The sequence below is a fragment of the Dipodomys merriami genome, unplaced genomic scaffold (genome assembly GCF_024711535.1).
Source record: "Dipodomys merriami isolate MVZ:Mamm:240054 unplaced genomic scaffold, mDipMer1.0.p SCAF_20, whole genome shotgun sequence".
In the NCBI taxonomy this organism is placed as follows: Eukaryota; Metazoa; Chordata; class Mammalia; order Rodentia; family Heteromyidae; genus Dipodomys; species Dipodomys merriami.
Window position 1 is genome coordinate 9,118,392 of NW_027203382.1, and position 26,294 is coordinate 9,144,685.

At 39.3% G+C, this 26,294-nt stretch overlaps 1 protein-coding gene across 2 annotated transcripts in view; it reads right to left on the bottom strand.

The window, feature by feature from the left end:
• Fam81b (family with sequence similarity 81 member B) overlaps positions 1–17,802 on the bottom strand; it is a 41,126-nt gene extending 23,324 nt beyond the window's left edge. Inside the window, exons 1-3 of one of the 2 annotated variants that reach the window (XM_070030949.1) lie at positions 17,673–17,802; positions 17,161–17,258; positions 13,815–13,879 (exon numbers count right to left, since the gene is read on the bottom strand). In XM_070030949.1, coding sequence (XP_069887050.1) covers positions 13,815–13,879; positions 17,161–17,258; positions 17,673–17,682 — 173 coding nt within the window. In that variant the 5' untranslated portion in view covers positions 17,683–17,802. Of the gene's footprint in view, positions 1–13,814; positions 13,880–17,160; positions 17,335–17,672 lie in introns of those variants that run through there. The other variant, XM_070030948.1, reaches the window with a different exon arrangement.
• Positions 17,803–26,294: the final 8,492 nt, after the last annotated feature.

The window sequence follows — 26,294 nt, forward strand, 5'->3', positions numbered from 1 at the left end:
CCACCTAAATTGTAGTCTATTTTTCAACATAGTGTCTTGTACATCTCATTGTTACAATTGATCAACCTGTATCCCTATTTAAGCATTTTGTTTTTTCCCTTTCCCTCCCCAAATACAGTGAAAACAGGGGTTATACCGTGGGAGAGGAACATACAAAGGAACAAAAAAAAATCACATGGTACATTATAAATATGTTAGGAACAATAGCAAGAAAGAAAAAACCACTTGTGTCCCTATCTTGGGATTCATTTCACTTAACATAATATCTAGTCATATGTACATAGCTTTTGACCTTTTCTGGTTGTCCCAAACATATACTAGTTATTGCAAATAAGGGTAACCATAGGACCTATGTTTCTTTGGGCCTGGCTTACTTCACTTAATATAATTTTTTCCAAGTCTTTCCATTTCCTAACAAATGGGGCGATGCCATTCTTTCTGATGGAGGCATAGAATTCCATTGTGTATATATACTACCGGGGTATCTGGCTTGGTTCCATATCTTAGCTATGTATGGTAACTAATGCTGCAATAAACATAGTTGTGCTGGTAGCTTTAGTATGGTCTTGTTTGTGATCATTTGGGTAAATGCCCAAAAGTGGGATTGCGGGGTCATAGGGGAGCTCTATGTAGAGTCTTTTGAGGAACCTCCATATTGCTTTCCAAAGTGGTTGAACAAGTTTACACTCCCACCAACAATGCAGTAAGGTTCCCTTCTGGCCACATCCCCTCCAGCATCTGTTGTTATTAGAGTTCTTGATTCTAGCCATTCTAACTGGGGTGAGGTGGTATCTCAATGTTGTTTTGATTTGCATTTCTTTTATGGCTAGAGAGGTTGAGCATTTATTCATATGTCTATTGGCTATTCTTCAGAGAAGTTTCTCTTTAAGTCTTCAACCCACTTGTTTATCTTTCTTTGAGGGTTTGTTGTTGGGGGATTTAATTTTTTGAGTTCCAAGTATATTTTAGATATGAGACCCTGGTCCGTTGTATGGCTAGTGAAGATCTTCTCCCAATCCGTGGGCTTTCTATTGACCTTGCTAGCTATGTCCTTTGCCATGCAGAAGCTCTGAAGCTTCATGCAATCCCATTTGTCCAACCTTTCTTTGATTTGTTGTGATTGTGGGTCTCTATTGAGAAAATTTCAGCCTGTGCCTAGGAGATGTAGGGTTTCTCCTATTTCTTCTTGTAATGTTTTCAGAGTGTCTGCTATGACTCCGAGGTCTTTGATCCATTTGGAGTTGATTCTGGTGCAGGTGATATCTAAGGATCTAACTAGTTTTCTACAAGTAGTTAACCAATTTTGCCAGCACCATTTACTGAAGAGGCTGTCTTTCTTCCATTGTGTTGTTTTAGCTCCCTTATCAAAGATTAGGTGGCTATAGGTCTGTGGGTTCATTTCTGGGTTTTCAATTCTATTCCATTGGTCTGAGTCACTTTAAGTAAGCCACTTTAAGGTTCTTTTGTTTGTTTGTTTGTTTGTTTGTTGTTGTTGCTGCTTGTGGGGCTTGAACTCTGGGCGTGGGCGCTGTCCCTCAGCTCTTCAGCTCAAGGTGAGCACTCTACTGCTCAAGCCACAGAGCCACTTCCATTTTTTGTTTTGTTTTGTTTTGTTTTGTTTCTTTTCTAGTGATTTGAGATAAGAGTCTCATGGAATTTCCTGCCTGGGCTGGCTTTGAACCTCGATCCTCAGATCTCAGCCTCCTGAGTAGCTAGGATTACAGGTGTGAGCACCCAGCAACTTTAAGGTTCTTGAGCCACAGAAACTGTGAGATAAATGTTTTTTTTTTTTTTTTTATAGCACTGAGTTTTTGGATACTTTGCTACACAGCAGTAGATACCTAACACAGAAGTAATCTATATTAAATATGTTAAATAATCTATGTTAAATATTGGGGTGGAAGGAAGTCCTGGCTAAGATAGCAATTCTGGAAAGAATAGGAGGACAGACAGTACTGAGAGTAAGCATTTAGAAGTCACAGAGCATTTGGAAATGGGCTTGGGAAAGGCAGAGATTGTACTGGCTCTGATTGGGGTTTAATGAATGACGACATCTTGCATAATTTTAAGGGTAGATTTAGGGGAAGAAAACAAAGTTGAGATATTTACAGGGGATCTATATAGAGTTCTCTACCGAACACTGAAATGTGTGAAGAAATTGAGATTTGGGTATTTGGGCATTTAGATATGAAATGAAAATTGAAGACTTGGATGAGGACAGAGTAGCTGATTTGGAGGTAGGGAAGGAGGGAAGGAGAGAGCCAAAGTGTGTGTGCAAATGCATATGCATGTGTGATAAACATTTTTCAGCATCAGTTTTATAAAGAAGAGTTATATCACTGCACACCTTAATCCCCACTCCATCTCACTCTGCACTTAGATCTCCATCTGGTGGTCCCTGTGCAGCCACTGTGTGGTAGAAGCCAAGGGCCTGAGAAATGATGGAGAGGGGCCTCGTGGGACGCACAGAGAAGACAGTCAGCCTGACCCCATACCAAGGAGTTCTGGAGTCTAGTGTGTCCTCCAGTGAGCATGGGACCCTCAAATCCCAGCCCTGGTTGTGGCTTCCAAGGCTCTTTCAGCTTCAGCCTTCCTAGAAATGAAGCTTTCATTAAGCCAGATTGCTAAGAGCTAGCATGACTATGCCAGATAAAGTACATCTTCTCCAGGGGAATAGGACAGCTCATGTGGGATGGAGCAAAGGGGCAAAAAAATGAACTAAACCACACAATGGTAACTTCTTGTGTTGACTATCATTACGAGTTAGCATGACTGCCACCTTTCCATCTACTGTTTCCCATAAGACCTTGGAAGACCAGAGAGAAAACATGAGACTACTATGAAAAACGCTGGAGTAGTTGGAGTTATTTTATACTGGTGAATGTGTGGGTAGTGTAATGGGTGCAGTATTGTGCTACCCAGCTCTCCTTTCAGGAAGGAAGGATTTATTCCTCTCAACAGTTGGGACATCTCTGGCACATCTCTGCTGGTGGTTTATTGTGTGTGGGGGTCTGCCTCAATGGTAGTTACCTTGCTGAGGTCATATCCAATTATTGGGGCAGTTTGCATTGGTGGTTATGTCAATCACCAGATAATAATAACAGATTCAATTATACTACATATAATTATCACCAGAATATTTCACAGATAATTATCTGTGTGTTCAGGTAGAGACACTCCGGTACTTTTGCTCTAACTCAGGAAAACGTTGCAGGACCACACTTGCTTCAAAGCTCCATTACAGTTCAAAGGTTTTTTTCTGCTCTCTGTTTTTACTTCCTTTTCTCAGATATTGATTTTGGTGTGCTCTAACATAGTTGGCTTTTGCTCACAAATCTGTTTCAATTAGTTTCTCTCCGTGTCCAATGGTGGCATTGGCCTGGGTTAAAAGGTCGACTTGGCTGTAGAAGAATAAAATGAGGAGGGGATGCTATGTATCTGTTCTGGCTGCTGCTTTTTTAATTGCCTTTGGGAAAATTTCTCTACTCATGTGAAATTTTAGACTCTGGGAGGTGTCCTCTAGAGAAGGATCAGGCAGAGCAGAGGGCCTCTTTTGGTCAGAAGATGAAATATTAAAACAACAAACCTGAGGAATAGCTGACTCTGTACATCTGCTTTCAGGTTAGCACATGAAAAACAGATTGGGTGAAGAGAAGCCTCATTGTAGAGCACAGAGGATAGCTAGCAAGTCAACCTGCAAATGCCTCAGGGGCAAGGAAGCACTAACTCCTAACTGCTCTACACCTGACAGAAGTTATTTTGTAGGAAGGGCAGAGGGTGATTTGGAGTGTTTTTCTGAAGTGTGATACTCCATCCACACCTTCCCACCTCTGGTCTCACTGGAGCTGGTAAGACTTCATAAGACCATGAGGAGCTGTTGAAACACAAGACAAAATGAATTCACAGGCCAAACTTGCAGGATGTTTTAAGGATTAGTCTTTTCAAACTAATGATGCAGCAGGTATATGCTGTCCTGAGCTTTTCTTGTTCCAGGTTTGAGCCCTACCACTTGAGCCACAGTTTTACTTCTGACTTTTTAGTTATTTGGTGGAGATAAGGGTCTCATGGACTTTCCTGCCTGGGCTGGCTTCAAATCATGATCCTCAGATCTCAGCTTTTTAAGTAGCTATGGTTACAGGCATGAGCCACTGCTGCCCGGCTCCTTGTGTCAATATGCCTTTTGTTAGCAGGGATCTGTCTTACCTAAGAATTGAGAGAGTTAAGACAAGAAGTTATGTTTGCCTCCTTTACTCCTCAAAAGGTGGCAACAGAAAAATGGCACTTAGAAGTGTTTTCAGGCTCCAAATGAGTTTTTCCATCTTCTCTTGGTCTTAACTACTCTTCTATGCTCTACTTTTTTTTTTAATATATTGTTATTGTAAAGATACTGTACAGAGGGTTATCATTACTTGAGTAGGTAATGAGTACATTTCCTATTGAGCATTGTTACTTTGTTTTCCCCCTACCATCCCTTACCTCCCCACCTCCTGGATTCCTTCCTCCCCCACCTAAAGTTCATTTTCAACATAGTGTCTTATATAGCTCATTGTTACAATGGGTCAGCCTGTTCCTTTCTACAAGAGGGTATCCCCTGTACAGCAGCTACGGTGTAAGTGATTGCTCTGGCTTCCTCACTTCTCTGAGGAAGAGAATCCTAGCTCTCCTCTCCAACCTTAACTCCTCCCACTGTTGCCTTCAATCTCTCTCATCCAGCTACACAGGAACACCAGGCTCTTTCCTAGCTCAGAGCCCTGGCACTTACACTCCTGCTTGTGTTGCTCTTTTCCATACTTGCTGCATGGCTGTAGTGTGTCCACTGTTTAGGGTTCCAACTCGTGTCCATTTTTTTTTTGTTTATTGTAAAGGTGATGTACAGAGGGGTTAATTATCATTATACAAGTCAGATAATGAGTACATTTCTTTTTGAACAGTGTCATCCTCTCATTCATTTTCTCCCAGTTTCTCCTGCCCCCACCCCCTTTGGCCTTCCCCTTCTGTCACAACCCTCCATTGTATCTTCTCTATTGCGCTTGTCATTACCTAAAATTACCTCATTTACCTCTTTGTGATCATTTTCTGCCCTCCATCACTAGAATGAGACTTCTCTGTGCTCAGGAACTTTTCTGAATTCTTTCCCACAGCAACTCTAACACTCAGAAGAACACATGACACATAGTAGGTGGTCAATAAATATGAGTTGATGGACTAGTTTCTCTAAGGTGACTATTAAGACTCAGTTGCTGTAGGATAAAAAAAACAAATGAATCCAAGCCTGGTGTTGGTGGCTCACGCCTGTAATCCTAGCTACTGAGGAGGCTGAGATCTGAGGATCGCGGTTCAAAGTCAGCTCAGGCAGGAAAGTCTATGAGACTTATCTCCAATTAACCACCAGAAAACCAGAAGCGGCACTGTGGCTCAAGTGGTAGAACGCTAGCCTTGAGCTGAAGAGCTCAGGAACAGCACCCAGGCACAGAGTTCAAGCCCCACGACCACCACTACCAACAACAACAAAAATGAGTCCAGAAAGTTGGAAACTTTTGCAGCCTCAAGGCTTATAGTTTACTTTGTTGAGCAATATAATGTTGCCTCAGCCTGGCTGGGATTCCTCTTGTCACCTGCACATCTAAGGGAAAACTATGCTAAGGACTTTCATTAGTCAGCCTCTGTCTACCACTCATTTGACTCATAATGTTCTTCTGGAAAACTACCAAATGGTAGTATGTATATATAGAATCCATTTCTTTAAAACTCCATCTTGCTGACAATGCTGTCCTAGACAGGGTGTGTGAGTCAGAGACAGAAAGAGAAGGCTGGGCATGCTGATGGTGACATATCACCTAACAGTGCACTGCAGATTTGCTCATCATTTTCTTTGAGCTCTAGCTTCTTTCTGGCCTCTAGACAATATCCAGACAGGATTACCAGTGAAGGTATTTGATCTCCAGTCTTCTGCCCTAGACAGATACTTGTAAATTATGCTATATTCCTTTTCCCCAAACTTAGACCTTTTCTCTGACTCAGTGTTCTCATTTTGGCAGATATTATTGGATACCTTCTAATTTGCCTCCTTTACTCCTCAACTCTCCTTTAGCCTGATTTAATTTGCTTGCTTCGTGTGTGTGTGTGTGTGTGTGTGTGTGTGTGTGTGTGTGTGTGTGTGTATATGTGTGCTTGCCCTGGAGCTGGAACTCAGGGCCTGAGCTCTTGTCCTTGAGCTTTTTCACTCAAGTCATAGCTCTTCTTCTGGCATTATGGTGGATAACTGGAGATTTTTGGTGATTGATAGGAGTCTCATGGACTTTCATACCCAGGCTAGCTTTGAACTGTGATCCTCCTGAGTAGCTAGGATTACAAGAATGAGCCACCAGTGCCTAGCTTTCCTTTTTTAAAGCTCTTTTAATAACACAAAAATGAGAGCATCACCAGATGCTCTGGGTGAATCAAGCTATTATCCTACAGCGGATTACCAAATAGTAGGAAAGGGAAAGGGGTGGTCTCACATCCTTTAGTAGGGCCAAAAGTAATTATGGTGGTCCCCTTATGCTGGGCAGAGATACAGTTGGCTTAGGTAGCAGGATGTGAAACAATGCTAGCTAGGGAGATTCAAGCATTAGAGTTCTTTGTCGTTAAGAAGGGGAATTATACAGATAAACTTCCTTCTTCTCTCCTGGATGCTGTGTTTGTGTGTGATGACTGGAATTGCTGAAGCCATGGTGTGGTCATGAAGGAAAGGGGCTAGCGGGAAAACCATAGACAACACCTGCTGCTGGTTGATGATAGACTTAAGCCACCAAGCTAACCAAACCATAGATAGATTTTTTTTGTTATCTAACCTAATCACAGCCCTTAAACCAGTTTTGTGTAGTTTCTGTTATATGCAACTAAAAGCACTCTATCTTTAGTAACTCCCAACTTTATATGTTAATAAGTACAAAATATTGACTCTAGTCTAAGTCATATATAGCAATATAATGTTCTATCCTTCAAGAGACTTAATTTAACTCAGTGTTTCTTGTAGAAACACTTGAATGAGTATTGTGGGGTTAGGAATGGCATATAACTTCTTAAAACACAGGTTCTTGGCTCCACAATCTTCTTACTATCTCATAATCTTGGGGCAGGTTGGAGAACGTGCATCTTGAGCCAGCACTTCAGTGGTTGCTATATGTTCAGGAATAAAAACCACTGCTGTGTTTAAGACTGGCCATGTGAACCATTGAGGATATATAAGAAAGTGAAGTGTGAAATGTGAGCTCTCAAGTAGACTTTCAGAAGCAGCTTGACAAGTTGGAAAGCAAAATAGACTGAGGGTGGAATTACATGCTCTACCACTACACAGCCAAATGTCTTCAGTTGCTTGCTCTTTAAGCAGGACCAAGAGGTCCAACTTTGCTGTGTGGATGCAAGTTCTGAGATAAGTGAGACACCTACCCAGTGGATAGGGATTCTAGTGTCACATAACTGTACCACCATCCAGGGTGCATTGTTGTTGGAGCTATAAGCTGATAAGACTGTATCTTGAAATACAATAAGGGCATAGACCTAATCCAGCAGAGATGGAACAGAGGTACCACCTGTGCTTAGGTGTCAGCCTGCCGCCTGCCTGTGTAGTTGGCTTTCTTGTTTTCAGTTGGAAACAATGCATGGAGCCTCCATACAAAGGTATTTGCCTGTAACCATGGAGATATTTAAGGACATATACAAATACTGTATTGTAGGCTATTTTTCCTTTTTAGTTTGTTAATTTTTTCATTCATTCATTCATTAATAAATGAATAAATAGGCCAGTACTGAGGTTTGAACTTAGGACCTGGGCACTAATCCTTAGCTTATTCACTCAAGTCTGATGCATTACCACTTGAGTCACAGCCCCTCTTTTGGCTTTTGGTTGTTAATTTGAGATAGTCTCATGGACTTTCCTGACTGGATTGGCTTTGAACTTTGGTCTTCAGATCTCAGCCTCCTGAGTAGGTACAATTAAACCATGAGCCACCAGCACCCAGTTGTCAGGTTAATTTTAAAAAACATGTTTTTATATTTAAATGAAGGCCTCTTTTGAAGTTTTAATACCTAAATTTTCTGTTAATTGGGTTTCTGTTAATTGTGATTGCTAATAATGCTTAATGAAGCTGTAAGTGGCACTCTGTTTAGTTTTATTGACATGATTCCTATAAAGCAGACTTAGGGCTTGTATTTTTTCCCAATTTCCCTTGCCATAAGGAAAAGGGAATGTTTTCCAAGTGCCATTTTTGAAGCAACAGCTGGATGAATAAACTCAATGTTAATCTTCTAAGAGAAGTTTCAGATGATACTATTATTCAAATCATCACCAAAAGAATATGACCTAAGATCTTTCACGAGTACAAAGGGATGGCCACCCTGATTGTATAAACAAAGCAACTAACTGCTCTGTTAATATGCTGTATTAATGGGACTTACACAAATGAATATTGCAGACTAATCCAGATGGGTTTGAGTCACAGGAGAAAGAACTCTGCAGGGATTTTTCAGAGAAAGGTTTGGGCTTGCTTAGATTTCTGCTTGTATAGCTGACAACTGAATCTGAACAGATTTTCCACAAACTCTGAGTTCTGTTTCTCTGCAGTTTGGTGTGACTTACACCAGCTGTGCTGTAGCTGGCAAAGGCATTGGTACACGAGCCTCTCACTTTGCTGCCTGTTCTGTCCTTGTGAAGAGAGCACTAAATTAGGAGATACTCATGACCATTTGGGAAATCTGTAATATGCAAAGACAAACATTTGAAGACTTTCAAGCCTCTTTCAGAGCACAAAGGGTAAAGACCCAGAAATTTTTACGTTTTTCTTTTTCATCTGTTTTATTACTATTTACATTCTGAATGCAGTCTTGCAAAAATGTATAAAGAAGATAATGAGGGAATGAGGAGATAGAAAAAAATTAGCTTCTTCATTGCTTTTCTTACAATCAAACTAACAGGTGTATTTTGAAGAAGCCTCTGTTGTTGATTTTAAAAAAATCAGTGGTGAAAAACTGAGTGATCTTTGGAAGTAGGGAGGCAATTCAAGAGTGTGCTGTAAAAAAAGGAATATAGCCAGAGGGGTTGGGCAACACAGAGTCTGCTTGAGGAAGGGTCTAGAAAATAGATAAGTTGAAATTGTAGCATAGCCAAGACACTAGAAAGATTGGTTGTAGATATTTCCAGTGAAAGGCATTCCTTGAGGCAAGCTTCACATTCAATAAAGTTTTAATCAAAATTGCACAATTAATGGTGGACCTGGTGTGACTGGCTTTCTTTCTAATGTGGGAATTAAGATGGGCAAGATGGAGTCCTGGGTGGACATCTGACTCACATGTATAAATAAATATGTGTAAACTGCAATAGCAGGTAGTTTGGAGTTCCTAACATGTTTAATAGTCCTTTTGAGGACACATTGCCATAAAGCCTACCCTGTTTGTCAGGTGTTTTTTTTTGTTTGTTTGTTTGTTTTTGGCCAGTCCTGGGGCTTGAACTCAGGGCCTGGGCACTGTCCCTGAGCTTCTTTTGCTGAAGGTTAGCACTCTACTACTTGAACCACAATACCACTTCCAGCTTTTTCTGTTCATGTGGTACTGAAGAATCAAACCCAGGGCTTTATGCATGGTAGGCAAGCCCTTTACAGTGCACTAGGCCACATTCCCAGCCCCAGGTGTGTGTTTTTATCTTGGTCTCCATGTGAGGCCAAGAGAGTGGGGGCTGTGTGAACTCAGAAGAGCTAGACTGGTATGAAGACAGGCCTGGGTAGAGAATGTGGGAGGACCTGTGCAGATCTGGGAGACATGGTGGGTAATGTCCAGTTGAGATCAATGGGGGAAAAATGGCCAGACCACATTGTGCTGTAGCTAATGGCAGTGGCAAATTCTATGGGAAGGAAATGCTTACTGGTTCTCTTGAGTTTGGTCTTCCTTTCTCATTGCAATTGTCTGTCTTTGTCATGTAGTAACAAAAACAATGAATCACCATGCAATACAATGCCTGCCATTGTACTAAGAAAAAAATCTTGACACCTGTGTCTCATATTCTATGCCAAAGAATAAATCATTAATCATTTATTATTTTTCCCATTTGATTTACAGAGAGTTAATACTCTTTGCCGGTCAGCCAGATCCTTATCTTCCCACACTGTATGCCTATGGGAATTACAGAAGTATGTATTGACCACAGCCCAACCCAAACAACTGCTCCAGCTGGGAGAACTTTTCATTTTTCTGACCTTTTTGTTTTAGAAAACAGATTTTAGAAATACAGACTGCCCCATGGGCAGGAAAGACTCAGAATTAATCCCATCCAGACTTTAATACTGACACTATCAAAGCTCAAGTTTGTATATCTGTCCATTTTACTGCTGCCGTCCTTACCCCATTTGCATTTCTTAGAGACATTGCTCATCCTTCCAGGTATCTATGTGGACATGAACAAGAGCAAACTAACTCTCTGGGCAAATTAACATGTCCATGTCCTCATGTCTGAGTCTTGTCTCAAATGTTGATTTCTCAACAAGGCTTTACACTGACCACATGGGCAGCAATGAATGTCTCTTCACCTTGCCTGGCAAGCTCCACAAAACAGGGATCTTTGTCTAAGTTGTCCACTGGCAACTCTCTAGGCATCTAAGACAGTGGCTAGCCTATAGTAGTAAATATATTACTTTTAGTAAATAAATAGTTTTGAAGATTTTGAAGACCAAAGAATCATAGGGCTGGAACAATCTTTAAAATGTGAGGAATTTTCCCCCAGGAGAGTCAAAGAAAAATAAGAGATTTATGAGCATGATTTGTTTTCTACTCAAAATTAAATCTTGTAGGAGAATAATGTATGTTCATAAGTCTTCAGCACCCACTTTATTACATGGAGAAATGGTGAAGAGAAATGGTGGGCAGAGCTGAGAAGTAGCAAGTACTCACCATTCGTCACTTGAAACCACACCCTGTTCTACAGAACAGAGATTTTCTTTAGAGGAGAGATGAATGTTTATTTTCAAGCTTTTCCAGCTGATTTTAGGAAGACTTAAGAGTACACCTGAGATCTCCTGGCTTCTATTAATGCTCATCAGCAGATGGGGATGAATAAGGAAAAAGTTTGTTCTTTTCCCACTCAATTAAGCTTAAATGAAAATCTGTGGATATCTGCTCGTTGTGTATTGAAGAATCTATGTATAAATCAGAACTATTTTCTGCCTCTATACAATGTTGCCTTCATTGCCTGGTTACCCCTATGAATTACTGATATGATGTAACATTTAATCATACTGGTAATGTGTAGGGTTTTCTCCATCTTCTTAAGCCTAAGAAGAGCCTTGTAAGCATCACCAGTTTGCTTGAAATTTTCCCCTAAAATTTAAAGCCAAGAGTTTTCCCATAGTATAGGCATTACCTCTTAGGTTTATTCTTTTCCGGTTTATGTTTGAAGTCATGCTTCATGCTTGTGATATAAGCACTTTGCCACTTGAGCCACATCTCTATTCCTTTTGCTTTTTCTGTTTTTCAGACAGGTCTTATGCTTTTGCTTTGTTTAGCCAGGCATAAACATCCTACTCTACCTCCTCCTAAGTAGCTGTGATTACAGGCATGTACTACCACAGTTGAATTTTTTTTTTTTTGAGGTAGTCTTCCTAACTTTGGCCAGACTGGTCTCAAACCAGATTTCTTCTATCTAGGATTATAGGCATGAGCCACTGAGTTCAGCTTTTGTTAGATTTTTTCTTTCATGAGGGTAAGGAGATACTATTGTTCTGAGTACCACCATTAACTATACCTATACATGTGTATAAGGCTGAACCACTGGGATATGTAGCATACATTCAGTAGTTTAATGAGTTGATAATGACTTTTCTTTGTCTAAGTATCCATTTGCAATCTACACATTTGTTGCCCTTCAGTGAATGCTATGATTTAAAGGGTATAGTTCCTTAAAAACTGTTGTTTTTAATGCTTATTTTTATTGAATTAAATATGTCAATTGAAAATGTTTTCTGTAATGATTAAAGTGTTCCAATTCTCTTTTGCTTTTCTGGCTAGTCAGCAACCATAACTATGGCTTTATGCAGAGCTCTTACAACTCAATTTTCTACCTTTAGTATCCATTACATCTGTCAACCACTGCTCATCAAAAACTGATATTCAATTTGCCATGATGGGCTGAAGGAGAATCGGAAAGTATAAGACTACACAACCCTTGCCTTTATAGTGTTGGTAGCCCACTCTGAGAGATTAGAGGTTGGATTAAAGAGGAACTAGCTCAGATGGCAAAGAGAAATAGATATATGATTTAGATATTTTAAAAAGGGATATGAGACAGAAAAAGTTAGAATTGAATGTTGGGGCCTAATGATATTCCTTATGCTCAGAGTTTTTCACCTCTTGGCCTTAGTTTCAATTTCTCTAAAATCCAAGAAATCAAAAATTATGCACATGTGTCTGTCTGTCTGTTTTGGTCCTGGGTTTTGAACTCAAAGACTGTCCTGTCTCTGAGCTTCTTTTTGCTCCAGGCTGGCACTCTACAATTTGAGCCATAGCTCCATTTCCTGGTTTTTTGTTTTGTTTTGTTTGGTTTGGTGGTTAATTGGAGATAAGAGTCTCATATACTTCCCTTCCTGGGCTGGGTTTAAACTTTGATCCTCAGATCTCAGCTTCCTGAGTAGTTAGGATTACAAGTATGAGCCATTGTCAGCTGGCTTCAGAAATTTGTTTTCTTATTTCCTAAATGTTCATGATTGTGCCAAACAAAGCCACTTGGGTTTATACTGGAATTAATAGGTCAGAAGAATGATTTCCATTTGTCACATGGAATTAGGTGGAAATAAATTTATCTTTTCTTTAGGTGATAGGGTTAGTGAATTTATCTTTTCTTTAGGTGATATTATTTTTGTGTGGACCACACTTATTGTCCTTGACATTATAAAATGATCTTTTTTGTCTGTCATGAGGCTTGAACTCAGGGCCTGGACTCTGTCCCTGAGATTTTTTGCTCAAGGCTAGCACTCTAACACTTTGAGTCACAGCTCCATTTCTGGTTTTTGGAAGGCAACTATGCTCACCACTATACCACCAATGCCCAATCATTTCTGGTTTTTGAGAATTATTTTAAATGTGAGGTAGGCCCCAGAGAACTTCTAGACCAACCTCTTCATTTGAAATAAGAGCTAAAACCTGGTGAATTGACTCCAGCCACAGAGCAAATTAATAAAAGAGCTGAGACTAAATCCCAAATGCCCTGGAAATATTAAAGGGACACCATACCAAATGATCCTTTGATGTGCTGGAGAGAGGAACTTCAAGGCAATAGGCATTGCCTCTGAATCACTAATTTATAAACGTGAGTCTAGAGTCTGTTGCTGCACAATATACATACATCAATAATATTATTATAGATGCCAAGATTTTCACCTTCTGTAGGCTCTTGAATTCATTCCAGGTATAACATGGTCAATAGTAGAAACAAAATTTTCTGATGATTAATTTCACATAGTTCAAGTGTTCCTGGGTTGTGATCATGATGTTTTACCAGAATCATTTGTTTTGAAAGTCATAATTATTAACTGATGTTATCATATATCACCTATTTGCATCTATGATGTTATTTCACCCATGTTTGTAAGATACTAAGGAAGTCACTTAAAGAGAAGGCAGTAAACCTGATTGCCCATTAGATGGAAAGGCTCATCTTCCTGAGGTGGTTTAGGTTTATCTGAAGGTAGAGAATTAGTTTGGGTGAATCAAAAGGTCACACTCCAACACTTTCACCTCTCACTGAATCATTAAATGCAGTATATAAAAAAACTAGTCATTTATATACTTACTTGTCAACATATTCAACTAGATCTGTAGCATTCTTGGTTGACATTTTGGCTGGAGAAAATCTTACCTACAACAAAAGTTGTAATTAAAAACTACCATTGGATGCTTCCCAGAGTATTCATAAGAATTTTATCCTTAAATGTTCTGTTGAGTTTTAAACAGAATGGATGCCATAAATCAGCAGTTTAGTTCGTCTTGTACTTACCCCAGCCATATTGCTAGTAACTAAAATCAAACTAAAGTTCTGGAGAAATACTACAGAGCTGTACTTCATAGATTTGATATTACATAAGGGAAACGTTTGTAGAAAGCTTGAAAGCCATAGATTATTCCTGGATAATCCCTTTGTGAAAGATCCTGTGCTTATTGACTGAGTTCTGAAAGAAGTCTTCACAGAGAATTATTCCTGACATGACGATTTCCTCAGGGAATCAGCTCATTTTTAAAATGTAGCTCCAAACTAGAAAACCAGTCTATCTAAGCAATTTGACACTCTAAGAAACTCAGATTATTATGGTTATGTCAGATTATTATGGTTAATGAGAAATAAAAGCAAAGGATACAGATCAATAGTGTATTAGTATTAAACATCATTGGCCATATGAACACTTAGCTGAGAATTTCTCATTCATTAAAGTTGTACTTCTAGAAAGTTCTGTTGCATGAAAGTTATGTTTCATTTGGCAAGGATTTTATGAAAAAGGGTATCAAAGATACTCATTGTTTTGCATACACTGAAATGTTTAAAACTTGAATAAGTAAAAAAACGTTTTAATAAAATAAAAACCCAGTCACTCAACTGGGTTTGACAGAAAATGAGACGTATTCTATATGAGTTAAAAATAGACTTTGTTTCTAGAATATTTTTCTTGTTTTACTTTACTGCATATTAAAATAATGGTAGGCTGTACTGAGACTCACATACAATGATTGTGACTGAACATTGATATAATCTCAGCACATAGGAGGCACAGGAGGTCACAAGTTTGAGGCTAACCTGGGCTACAAAGCAAGACCCTGTCTCATAAAAGCCCATGGAATAAATAAAAAAAAAGAAATCTCCTTTAGCAAATTCTTATGAAACCACCATTTCCTAATTTAGGACCAAGATATTGAATTGGAAACCTTCCTCCTCAAACAAAATGCTCTCATTTTATCTCTTTTAAATCCAGTTTGGTGACTGCTATTAGAACATATTCTGATATCCAGGAATCAAATAAAGGACACTTGACAATAGCCATGCTGTCCTGATGCAGCCCATGTGGTAGAGGGCAACCAGAGCAGGCTTCATTAAGATAGAATCAATGAGCTGCCAATGATAGTTGGGTTGGCCTGCTCTCAAATGAATAGTTTCTTCAAGCTGCCTACTGATCCATTGGGCACTCAGATGTCTACTGGCTGGATAACATCCTAACTTCCCAGCGAAGCTGACTTCATCCCTGCCAACCATGTTCACTTCTGTTTCCTACTGGCACAGTCCTGGGACCTGAGCTCCCCACCTACTACATCAAGTTCTTTCCTACTATTTCTACTGCCTTCTATTTCCTTCTATTTCATGCTGGTCCAGTATGAGTCTGTTTTGGGTACTTCTTCATCAAATGTTTGGACTTTTCCTTATATGTTTGGCAACCACTAACTCTCAAGTATTTGTGGAATGAAAGAGTAGTATGTATACTACGTTCAAGCAAAATGAATTATTGGGCTATTCTTTTTCTTTGTCTTTCTGGAGTATGAAGAGGTGTGTGTGTGGGTGGGTTATCTTATAAATTTTCTTTCCCCTTTATTCCTTTTTGGTTGTATAGGGGTTTAAACTCAGATCCTTATGCTTATTTGGTTGGCACTGGACCTCTTGATGCATGCCTTGATTCCTGCTTTTATTTTGCAGGTTATTTTAAGAGATCGAGTCTAGTGAACCTTTCTGCTGCCTGGGCTGAACTTAAAATCTGATCCACTAGATCTCAGCCTTCTGAGTAGCTAGAATTACATACATGAGTCCCCAGTGCCTGTATAATTTTTAGGTAATATTTGGAAGACCACAAATGACATCTTATTAAAAATATCTCTGATGTGAATTTTGGGGGTGTTAGTTTCAAAGTGACAAACATGAAACATGGTAGAGGAAATACTAGAAAAATATCAAAAGTTAAGGATAACAGAAAAACTTCTCCCAGTTCCAGAGAAAAGGGATTACCATTGTCGTTTAACTAATTTCTTTTTTATTAAAAAGAAAGTTTTTATGTGTCTGAGAGTATTAAATTTTTATAACTTCTGTAATTGAGTATAGGAGTGCTTTTTTATCCCATCCCTACAGGCTAGGATGTGACTACATGTAAGAAATTATTGCGCAGTCAAACAATTTGGTAGCTATTACTCAGTTTTTCCTCTGAGTCAATTTTAATCTTTTTCCATAATATTTTAAAATGCTATAATCCTTATGGATTTATATTATACAGCCATTGCTGTATAAAATGTGTTTTCATTCTTCCACTAGTACTGTAATGTAGGTATAATTATTTTTACATTACAGATGACACCTGTAACTTTAACTTATTTCCTTATCATAGAAAGAATTTAAATGATCATTTTTATTGGCAAAGAACTGAAGAATCCGGGTAGTAATAGACTTGTTTATTACCACATGAATGATAATGATCACACCGTAGCCCTTTCTGTCTGCCAGCACTTCATCCAAAAGTAGCTTATTCAAATCCCACAGCTTTGTACAGTAGGCCAAAATAACTCATTTTATCGGAGAGGAAACCGAAGTTGAACAATCACTAAAATTACATAGTCAGTGTGTGGGACAGTCAATAGATCCTTCAAATTAGTGCTTGCTACTAATCTAGCTCTCTGCCAGCTCTTTCTGTGAGACTGAGTCCATAAGTCAGGTTTTAGGAAAGTTACCAAACACAGTCTAAAACTGCTGGCTTGGAGTAGTGTTTTCAACTAATGAGGACAATCTAAGTACCGAAATAAAGGAAGCATTCTAATAAAATTCTATTAAAATTCTCCTTTTCTTGCTAAAGACAGAATATACACCCTGAGCTAATCATGTTCCTTTGGAGTCTTCACACAAAGAAATCATCATCATATTTAAAAACTTCATTACTGTATATTAGAATCACTCCAAGGAATATATTAAAAGATTGAGATCCCTTTGGTTTTTAGGCTTCCTTTCATTAGTCTCCTTTGTCAAGGCAGAATAAACAAAGTGCTGGAAGACTGAAAAGAAAAAAAAAACACACATTGTTTTTAGGATCCTGTGAAACACTCTTTAAAAATGCCTGTGCTTTAAAGAAGCCGAGCAGAACATTCCATTATTAAATATGAATATCTACAAGTACTTGCTTTTGTTTCTTGGTAATTTGTTGAGCCAGGAAGGGTGCCATCAGGTTCATCCTGCTGTTCTTCTGCCTCCGGCCAAGCACTTTCGTTTACATCTGTATCTAGGCAACCAGAATCCAGAATCCGATCAGGAACTATGGCAGGTGGAACTTTATCAGCCATATTTTTTTAAGTTGAAAGTAGTTTCCGTTCATGTGGCAAAACTGAAAGGGAGACTTCCTGTTTTTTACTTGCCTTTTTCCCTCCACCCCTACTCCAATTCTCCTCCAGGCTTGCACCACACCCATAGTCAGCTAGCCAAGAAAATCCTCACAGGTACTTATAAAGCTGTTTAGAATCTTTATTAAAATCAAACTATTGTAAAACAATGAGGAATAATCTCCTATCTTGTGGTGCCCAAAGTCATCTGTGAATCCTGCTTGGAATGTATCATTCTGTTTATATATCATAATAAATATGTAAGATAGCAAACTGTGAGCAATTTAGAGAACTTTAGTAATCTATGTGAGAAGTACCTGCACTCATGATGTTTGATCTCCCAGCTTTCTTTTTTGTTGATTATTGTTTGAAAGGGATCAGAGGCTTGTTTTTCTTAGAAAACCAATCTTGATTACATCCCAACTATAGTTTTTAGCTCTGAGGCATTTTCCCAAGGGTAGCTCAGCAGCATTGTGACTGCAGGAAGAATCTGTGATGTAAGCAGGTCAAGCTCACACTTAAAGTCGTAAAATCCCTGGATGTAGGGGAGCAGGGGGTTTTCCTTAATGTTCATCGTGGTGGAAATGATTAGGCCTTTCCCTTCTTACCATACTGGATAAGAAGTGGCTTCCCTGCTTTCAGGTTTGTTTTTTTTTTTTAATTAGGAGAATACCGTACAGAGGACTTACAATTACATGGGCAAGATAATGAGTACATTTCTTATCAAGCATTGTTGTCTCCTCTTTGTTTCCCCTTCCCATCCCTTCCCATACTCCCCCCACCCGATCCCCCCCCCACCAAAGTTGTAAAGTTCATTTTGCTGTTTGAAAAGAGATGAGTTTCCATCCAATATGACAAAGAGAAAAGAAAATGAAGCCCTACCTTATTCCCCAAACCTTTGCCGTACACACAGTTGAGAAAATTAACTCTTCTACCTCACTAGGAGAATGTCACAAATAATGCAGCAGTAATAAAAGACATAGGTAAGGAACTTAAATAATTTAAATCATTGGACTTTAGCTCCATAGATAAAGTTTTATTCAGTTACCTTGCAAAATGATTATTACAGTTTTGAAGTATTTTTCTCAGCTTGGCACCTGTAATCCTGGCTACATAGGAGGCTGAGATTTGAGGATCACAGTTCAACGCCAGCCTGGGCAGGAAAATCCTTGAGTCTCTTCTTTCCAATTAACCATCAAAAAAGCTAGAAGTAGTATTTTGGTTCAAGGGATAGAACCATGGCCTGAAGCAAAAAGCTCAAGGGACAGTGCCCAGACTCTGGGATCAAGCCTCAGGCCTGGCCGACACAAGAATAATAAATATTTTTCTGAGTTCAGGATTAGAATTTGCACACTTTGTTAATCTTACTTGTCTCTCTAATGGCTAAGTTACTGTACAAATTATTACACTAGGTTTGCCTTGCTCCAAAGATACATGTCATTTACGATACTGAATGACAAATTTTGATTCACAGATCCACCCATGATTTTGGCTTCAGAAATCTTTTCTCTAAAACTATGCTTAGGAAATGGCACCATAGCTCAAGCGGTAGATCGCTTGCCTTGAGCTGAAGAGTGCAGGGACAGTGCCCAGGCCCAGAGTTCAAGCCCCACAACGGACAAAATAAACCAAACACCCCCGCCCCATACATTAAAACTATGCTTAGCTCTTAAGCTTAGATACGCAACATCTCATGGTTTCCACTGCCCAGAGATTCACTGCACCTCACACATGATTTTACCTAGCACCAAGGAAGCCAGCCCATTCTAGTAACTGAGAGGAGATGCCTACAGATTCCAAGAGAGTGAGTGGCGGCGTGACTACTCAAACTAGTGGCTATTTTATATCACCTCTTCATACCTTAGCTATTCTCCTCCATAAAATGTGTGAATAATATCAACCTCATAAGGCAGAGATTATCCAAGAAATTGATACAGAGAGCCTGCAGGAAGGAAAAGAAACAAGTAGATTTGGCCTTACTTAATATCTTTTTTTAGATTCTCTCCTTCCTATCAGCTGGGGTATTTGGCTGGATCAATGTGTTCTACTGAAATGGAAAGTATAACTGGTTTTGTCTCTAAACACATATGGCTGGTCCATTTTTCACAAAATGATGCATGAAATGTATAGCACCATAGATTTCATACTACCTGGAATATGTATGTGTAAACCTTCCTGGATGTCAGTGATCTTCAAAGATGCTTGCTAATCTAGGGTTAATGTGTTTTACTAAAAGTGCACAAACCAAAGAAGTTTCATTTCTAACTTAAAAGATTAAAAATGACTATATTCTGATGGTTTTGATATGGAGATGGAACAATAATCTTGATTTGGGGTCTCAGAAAGGGAGTTGGGTGGTCAGTATTGAGAATTATCCAGGACAGATCCAATATATATCATTGAACAGTATAATCACTAGGGGGCACCATTCACATAACACTGGATTTTCCCCTTACAAGACTTCAGACATAGGCCAGGAAGCATCTTATTGTAACAAAATGTAGTAGAGCAGTTTGTGGCAGGTGTAACCAAAAGGTCTCCAGGAAGGGGCACCTACTTTGAATGCACGCAAGGAGTATACATGGCCATTGGCAGCCTGACTGTATCTGCCAAATGATGCGCCCTCAGCTGATCTGACCTCACCCAGCCTGGGCCAAAGCAGCCAGTGCTTGCTGGCAGACTCTTGGGCTTCCTTTTTCTCCTTTCAACCCTTCTGCCTCACTCCCTCCTCATTTAACTGATATCTACTTTATCACCCTCCTGATCTCCTAGATGACACCCACTCATTTCCCTCTAACCTCAAACTGCCATCATTACTCTTCTCAGCTGACAAGCCTTGCTTTATATTTCACAAGAACACACACACACACACACACACACACACACACACACACACACACAGAGAGAATAAATAGACCTTTGTGAACCTGTATCCACGTAGTCTGCTCTTCTCCTGTTTCCTCAGTGACCAGCAATGCTCCTTGGTAAAGCCATTCCATAACTGTCCTTAGAAACAACATCCTCTCAGTCCAGCACATTATGTTCCTGCCATCATTTCATTTGTTCTTCTTCTACATGGGAAAAATTCCTCTTTGCTGCTTTTGAATTTTGTTTACACTTCCCCAAATTCTTACCTCTAAGATAATTACATTTGGAGACAGTCTTTAGGATGAAGTTAAACTTCAATGAAGTCATGTAGTGGGGTCCTGATGATAGTACTGTGGTCTTTTAAGAAGACATAGATCCTTCTTAGTCACACGAAGACACAGCAAGGAGGGAGCCACCTGCAAGTCAGGAAGATGGCCCTCAGCAGGAACCAAGTCTTCTAGCATCCTGATTTGGGACTTTTGAGTCTCCAGAACTGTGAGAAAGTTATAATTTTGGACATTTCATTTTGGCAGCCTAATTGACAAACGCCTGAACCACCGAAATCAGGCATTCCAAACACTTGTAATTTTGATTAAAACTGTACTTCTCAAGCTCTCCCCTGAAGTGCTTATTTCTAAATTACATTGCCTAAGCTCAAAATGCAGGCCCCATCAGTAGCATCAGACAGAGTTTGAGGGCTGGTTTCTACCTGAACTATTGCTTCACATGGATCCAGAAAGCATCACCTACCTTTTCTTTGGAACTCTCTTTCATGGGATTTGGGTTTATCTCTGTTTGTCCTGAGGGGGTGATCAAGGTCACAATTTGGCAAACTGCCAGAAGTCCTATGTCCTTGTAAACACCTTAGCAAACTGATATAGTCACCCACCTTTCCATGTTGTAGTCACTACCTTGGTGAACTTGCCTATCAGTTATAAGCTGATAATCTCCAAGTCTCCCTCCCTATAAAGCTGCTGTCCACTCAGTCTTCCCCATTGCAGTGAATGGCAACAGCTTTTTTCAACTTGCTAAGATACTAGCCCTTTTTGCATATCACACAGTTCAATACATATCCAGACTTGGGTGATTTCTCTCCAAATTCCTCTGCTTGTCCAATACACCATTATTAAGACAGTTTATTAAACTGTCTTCCTAAAACCAAACTTCTTCCTGCCATACTTGTCTCTCCCCAATTTATTCTCAGCAAAATAGCCAGTGAGTAGCTAGAGTTGTAGGAGTGAACCACCAGCACTCAGTGTACTTGCTTCTTAAATGTGCTTTCCCTAGAGATACCCTCTACATCCTCTTCTTTCTTGTTGATATTGATTGAATGTCATTTCTTAGCAAAGCCTTTTCTAATTGTCTATAGTCAGTTCCCTTTCCTATTATACATATTCCCTATTACCACTTCTTGCTGTTTTTTTCTCCTTGGAGTTTCTCTAATAAGTTATTTTACTTTTCTTTTTCAACTTTAGTCTTTTTGTTTCTTTAGTCAATTGTTTTCAAGGTCTGAAATGGTGTTTGGCACTCAATAAATATATTTAACTTAAAAAAATATTATTTTGCAGTACTTTGAATAGAACTCTGGGCCTCATATATGCTAACTAAGCAAGTGTTCTACCACAAAGATATATCTCTAGCCCCTCAGTAAATAGTTAACGGAATGAGCAAGAGTCCATAAAACATGAAGACACAAGTCTACAGGGGAGATGAGAAGCACAGGTGGTAGATGAATGTGGCATGAATTTTACTTGAATCTTTAAAAATGGACAGGCTGGGTATACTTGAGGTCTGAGTGTCACTCATATTTTTGACTCCTCGTCCCCCTGCCCCAAACAACCATTCTAAGGATATTTCCAGAGGCTCCTACAGCCTGGGCCCCTCCACTGACACACAGAGAGGAAAAACCTCTCTTGCCACCACCCAATCCCTTCTCATGTTTCCCTCCTATCTGACTTGCATGCAGCCTGCTGCCCATTAGAAAGTATCTGGTCCAGACAGAATGGACTTTACAGCTAGACAAGGTCTGGCGCTTTAACTTGAGCATTGAAATATTAATGTGTAATAATTTTATCTGGGAAAGTATAGGTTCTATGATGTCCCAACATTGTGATCCATAGACTGAAGGATCATACGTTGAAAAAGCCAAAAGGAGGAACTTCCCAAATGGAATCCCTTAAGGCATGGAGAAAGTACAACTTTGCTGTTCCTAACATTCCTATAAAACAATCCATCCACTCAGCTGTGCCCCAGATTCTGTGGTTAATGGAACTTTCATATCTCTTGGCAGTGCTGAAGGTGCTTTCTGCTTTCAAAACATCTTTCGAAGGTCCTAATTACCACCTGCCCCTCTCTCACAGCCAAACCACACTCGGTAGGAAATCTTCCCTCTGGTGCCAACTAGCAATTTACTCTCATTCCTCCCAATTTACTCCTCCTCCTTCCAACTGTCATTAAGGTTGTTGTTGGTTTATTTTTTTTCTTCCATTCTCTGGTTTTGTGTTCTACTTCTGTCTCCTCTGCCTCTGAACAAAGAGCTCCTCTCCAGACCTGTAATTGCAGTTAAGCTCCTATGGTAAAAGCCAGCTGTTTTGGTTCCTGTCTCCTGCCTTCAACTCTCATTGCCCTTAGTCTGACTTTGGCTAGTAGCAGCCAAATACATTCCCTATCTCAATTAACAAGTACAATCTAGTAAAAGGTGGAACTTTAGTAATTTCCAACAAAAATAATAAAATGCCAAAGGAAAAATACTCTGGCTGGGGTAGTGTGTGTAAATTCAATGGAAGAGTTATTTTCTGTTACTCACAAAGACTTGGATTGAACCCCAGCACTAAAACCAAAAAAGACAACAACAACAACAAAAAAACAGCAAAGAAACAAAACTGTTTTCTGTGGAAATGTTCTTATAGATGTGGATACATTTAGCATCTAGTCTTGCATATTCACATTTGTGGAGGGTAGGAAACAGCTAACAACTGACAAAATCCCAGGATAATGAATACAGTATCAAGATAAGTAAGTTGTGAATTCTCAGACAATGACCACCCAAGTTATTATTTATTTTATTGTCACTAGATATAGGACTCATTGGCCTTTATGGAGTGATAAAAAGCCTGTGTTTGTTAATTTCATGGATAGGATCTCTATAATACTGGCAGCAGGAGTATTTTAGTCTAATAGCTGAAATCACTGTCGCTATAGGGAATTTTCTTGCTCTGTCAGGGGGGCTCTGGTCACACTTTAATGTGTCTGGTAGTCTGACTGAAAAAAAGAATGCAGTTAACATTCCTAGCAGTGTGAACTCAGGATGAACAGGCTGGTGTGGGCATCTCTCTCACCTGGTTGCTTTCATGGACTCCAGATTCCAGTTTTGTTGTGTAGAAAGACGAGTGGTCCCAGCCATCCAGCCTGAAGCAAGCACCTGTGCTTCAAGGTGACCAAAGATCGGTTTGAAAAGCATATAAATAGATGCTAGTTGTGAAATCAATTAATGTATTTTGAGTCCCAGACAACTATACATTAGCCAAATGACTCTAGGACAGATTTTAATATTTTATGTGTTTTGTCTCATCAATAGAAAGGAAACTGAAAGCCTTTCGAGTTCTTCATGCTCCGGGAATACTTCTATGTGCCACCATTAAAACACATGGGATTTTGTTCTATGCACAGTGTGTCCCTGAGTAATCTTCTCTGAAGGAAGGCCCATTTCAATATACCTGATTTGTAATTTTGTAAGAGTATAGACATCTTGAATTGTCTATGTCTGAAATCTAGTATGATACATTATTTTAAAAATCATTTATCATTTTAAAAGTACAACTAAAATGTCCAGTGGCTTTTTCCTGGAAATTTGTGATTAACTATTTTTTCAAGATCTTTATTTTCATGGGGTTTTATTATAACATCTGTATATATGCATAACATGTACATTGATCTTTCTTTTTGTTTATAGCAGTGGTACTAAAATTTGAAGTGAAGCCTTGTGCTTACTAAGCAGGTGCTCTATCAGTTTAGCCATGCTTCCAGCCCGTACATTGATGCTTTATAAGTATAGAATGCACACACAAATGCATTTATATATTTATATAGCTTAGTACTAATTCTCCCAACCCAATGAGCATATTACACCTTTTTTTCAGGTGCAAGTTGAAGAAATTTCTCAGTCTGATCAAATCCTGCACCCTTTCCACCTCATTGAGCACCTTATCATTAAGGTAATTCCTCTTTTCCTCTTTATTTTTTTCTGGTGCCACTTCTGCCCTTTCCAACCACTTGTGCTGGAGATCCTAAAATTTCCTTGCCGAATTCACTCAATCATCGATTCCTTCTTTAACTCCCTGCTCTGTTGGCCAGGCATACAAGCTTTGAAACATCCAGTGTGCTTTTTTAGATACTGGAACTACAGCAATGAGCAAAACAGGAAGAGCTCTCTGCCTTTGCTGACATTCTAAAAGGAGATGGTTAGTACTTTACATACAATTCACATACAGTGTGGCAATTGAAATTAGAGAGGGAAGCCCTTCTTCTGTAGGAGTCCAAATGAAGGGCATATGGCCTACAGGGTAGAGAGAGGGGAGATTTCTTGGAAGACATAAGTCCTCTGGTATTGTGGTAATTAGCCCAACATAGAGGGCAAAACATGTTTCAGTGCCAATTCCCATTACATGCAGTGCCGGGCAACAGTAACAGAGAGTTTGACAGTCAGAGTGAGGCTGTACAGATGTCCAGAGGCCAGACTCCAAAGGGTCTTGTATCTTCCTAGGTATAATGGAGAGTATGAAGTTTTCCCTGCTGGTGATGGGGAACTGAGTAGTCAGGTTATGTGATGAAGTGAGCCCTTGAGTGCTGTGGATGTCCTTCTAGAAGAAAGCTTAAAAAGAGGCTTGGGAGATGTAAACCAGAGCTCAGGTTCTAATACACTGTAAAGGACCTTTCTTTTTTTGTTTTGGGATGTCAGATCAACAATGTAAAAATACTGTAAGTTTTACTCCTCCATTCACTAAAGTGTTTATTAATAATGGTTATAAAAATGAGCTGGCAAAAACAATGAGAAAAGTGTGGCTGAAATTAGGAAAGCAACTCCATTTGTAATAGCCCCACAAAAAATAAAATACCTAGGAATTAACTTAACCAAAGAAGTGAAGGACCTCTATGATGAAAACTTTAAAATCTTGAAAAAGGAAATCAACACAGAACTTAAAAAATAGCAAAACCTCCCATGCTCCTGGATTGGCAAGATTAACATCGTGAAAATGGCAATACTTCCCAAGGCTATCTACAAATTCAACGCGATACCTATCAAAATTCCACCCTCATTCTTCAAGGAAATAGAGGAGGCAATCCAAAAATTCATATGGAACAATAAAAGACCCCGAATAGCAAAAACGCTCCTCAACGGAAAGAACACTGCTGGAGGAATATCAATACCAAATTTCAAACTCTACTATAAAGCCATAGTAATCAAAACAGCTTGGTATTGGCATAAGAACAGACCTCAGGACCAATGGAATAGAATTGAAAACCCAGAAATGAACCTACAGACCTATAGCCATCTAATCTTCGATAAGGAAGCTAAAACAATAGAATGGAAGAAAGACAGCCTCTTCAGTAAATGGTGCTGGCAAAATTGGTTAACTACATGTAGAAAACTAAAGCTAGATCCTTATATATCACCCTGCACCAGAATCAACTCCAAATGGATCAAAGACCTTGAACTCAAAGCAGACACTCTGAAAACATTACAGGATGGAATAGGAGAAACCCTAGGTCTCCTTGGCTCAGGTCGAAATTTTCTGAATAGAGACCCGGAAGCACAACAAATCAAAGAAAGGTTGGACAAATGGGATTGCATAAGATTGCAGAGCTTCTGCAGGGCAAATGACATAGCTGGCAAGATCAATAGAAAGCCCACCGATTGGGAGAAGATCTTTACTAGCCATACAACGGACAAGGGTCTCATATCTAAAATATACTTGGAACTCAAAAAATTAAACCACCCAACAACAAATCCTCAAAGAAACAACTGCCCAATAAATAAGTGGGCGAAAGACTTAAAGAGAAGCTTCTCTGAA